The sequence below is a fragment of the Penaeus monodon genome, chromosome 42 (genome assembly GCF_015228065.2).
Source record: "Penaeus monodon isolate SGIC_2016 chromosome 42, NSTDA_Pmon_1, whole genome shotgun sequence".
Classification (NCBI taxonomy): domain Eukaryota; kingdom Metazoa; phylum Arthropoda; class Malacostraca; order Decapoda; family Penaeidae; genus Penaeus; species Penaeus monodon.
Genome location: NC_051427.1, coordinates 21,907,128 through 21,909,627, shown reverse-complemented (window position 1 = coordinate 21,909,627; position 2,500 = coordinate 21,907,128). Strand labels below are relative to the sequence as shown.

The 2,500-nt window shown below is 52.1% G+C and overlaps 1 protein-coding gene across 1 annotated transcript in view; it reads right to left on the bottom strand.

Annotated features, from left to right (window-relative positions):
• LOC119598917 (kinesin-like protein KIF19) overlaps positions 1-2,500 on the bottom strand; it is a gene marked incomplete in the record, with an annotated part of 27,938 nt that overhangs the window by 1,456 nt on the left and 23,982 nt on the right. Inside the window, 1 exon segment of the mRNA XM_037948628.1 lies at positions 1-155. This exon segment is cut by the window's left edge and continues 1,456 nt beyond it. Within this exon segment, the coding sequence (XP_037804556.1) occupies positions 1-155 (155 nt within the window).

The window sequence follows — 2,500 nt, the reverse complement described above, 5'->3', positions numbered from 1 at the left end:
CAGGGACGCCCTGCGACCTGGAGCTCTGTGGGCGTGACGGCATCCTCGTGGGCGGGTCTGAGGGGCGGCGGCCGGTGGAGAGGTGCGAGCGGGCGGTGCCGGACGGCCGCCGCAGGTCGAGGGGCGGCAGGCTGTTCCGGGTCGACCCTGCCGAGCTGCCAGGGGAAGAGCAGGTCACGTCACGCCCTTCTGTGGGAGCTCCCCCTTCCTGCACCCGGAGCCCCGAGCCCTCAGGGCGGAGGCTCGGGCGGCTCTGGGGCGATCCAGGGGGGGGGGGCTACGGAGGATGGCAGGGGCGAGACACAAGGGAGAGAATACAGACACAGACAGACAGAAAGGAGACAGAGAGAGAGAGAGAGAGAGAGAGAGAGAGAGAGAGAGAGGAGACAGACACACAGACAGGGAGAGAGAGAGAGAGAGAGAGAGAGGAGACCGATATACAGCGAGAGGAGACAGAGAGTGAGAGAGAGGGGAGACAGTCAGATAGAGAAAGAGAGAGCTGGAGAGAGCTGAAGGAGTGAGCGACCGGGAGACGGAGGAGGTGGCACCACCAGAGAGACCAAGGCGGGCGCCAAACCGACATCCTCCAAGGAAAACGTCAATAAAACCCGATGTCAACAGACCGTGTAAGCGAAACGGATCTCGGATGAAACGGATGAAAAGTAGATTCTAGTTATTATTGTGCTTCACTTGACACTTTCGGGCCCGAGACAAGCCATGGACTAAGACACTTTAAATTCAAGCCTTTCATCTCAAGACTTAACTACATGTACAATTCTCACCTAAACCCTTGGGGAGACGGGAAAAGATGCTATCTATGAGATCATAATTATCTCAATTTACACTATACTTACACAAATAAATTTCATACTATCTAAATAATAATCCGATTAATAATCAGTGGCCGTGTCACTAGAACCTTACACAAATTTCTGACACACGTAGGCATTTACGAAAACTGCAGACAATATGAATTACGGCGAATGACAAAATTTATCAAAGGTCCATATAGAACAAAAAGAAAAACGGTCTCTCAATGAAAGACAGAGAGAGAAAGGGAAAGGAAAAGAGGAGACAAGGAGAGAGAGAGAGAGAGACAAACAGACAGACAGAAACAGAGAAAGAGAGAGAGAGAGAGAGAGAGAAAGAGCAAGGAAAAGAGAGAGAGAGAGACAGAGAGAGAGTGAAATAGAGAGAGAGAATGAAAGGGAGAGGCAGAGAGAGAGGAGGGAGAGAGAGACAGGCAGAGAGAGAGAGAAAGAGAGGCAGAGAGAGGGAGAAAGAGTCAGAGAGAGAGAGAGAGGGAGAAAGAGTCGGAGAGAGAGAGAGAGAGAGAGGCAGATAAGAGAGAGAGAGAGAGAGAGCCACAGAGAGAGAGAGAGGGGGAAAGAGAGAGGCACAGAGAGAGAGAGAGAGAGAAGGAGAGAGAGAGGAGAGGAGAGAGGAGAGGGGGAAAAGGGGAAAAGGGAAAGAATGGAGAGAGAGAGAGTAAAGGAGGGGCAAAAGAGAGAGAGTGAGGGAGAGAAGAAAAGAAAGAGAGGAGAGAGGGAGAGTGAGAGAGGGGAGAAGAGAGAGAGGAGGAGAGAAGAGAGAGGGGAGAGAGAGAAGAGAGAGAAGAGAGAGAGAGGAGAGAGGGAGAGAGAGAGGAGAGAAGAGAGAGAGAGACGGGAGAGAGAGAGAGAGAGAGAGAGAGAGAAGAGAGGGGAGAGAGAGAGGGCCCACAGAGGGAGAAAAAGAGGGGAGGAAGAGAGAGGGAGAGAGAGGCGGGAGAGAGAAAGAGAGAGAGAGAGGGGAGAGAGAAGAGGGGGAGAAGAGAGAGAGAGGAAAAGGGGAAAAAGGGGGAGAGGCAGAAAAAGGCAGAGAAGAGAGAAGAGAGAGGAAGAGGAGGAGAGAGAGAGAGAGAGAGAGGCAGAAAGAGAGAGACGGGGACAGAAAGGAGAGAGAAGGGAAAAAAGATCAAGAGAGAGAGAAAAAGAGGAGGGAGGAGAAAAAAAAGAGAGAGAGGGGAGAGAAGAGAAGGAGAAGAGCCGAGAGAGAGAGGAGAGAGGGGGAGAGGAGAGGGGGAGAGAGAGAGAAGAGAGAGGCGGGGGGGAAGGAGAGAAGAGAGAGAGGCAGAGGAGAAGAGAGGGGGGGGGAAGAGAGAGGGAGAGAGAGAAGGAGAAAGAGAAAAAGAGAGAGAAGAGGGGGAAGGGAGAAGGAAAAAGAGAAGAAAGAAAAAAGGGAGAGAGAGGGGGGGGGAAAAGGGGGGAGAAAGAGAAAAGAGAGAGAGAGGGGAAAAGAGAGAGAGAAGGAGAGAAAGAGAGGAGAAAAAGAGAAGAAGAGGGGGGAGAGAGAGAGGGAGGAGAGAGAAGGGAGAGAGAGAGAGAGAGAGAGAGAGGGAAAGGGAAGAAAGGGGAAAGGGAGAGAGGGGAGGAGAGAAGAGGGGAGGGGGTGAGAGAGGGAGAAAAGAGAAAGAGAGAGAGAGAAAAAAAGAGAGAGACGGGAAGGAAAAGGGAGTCAG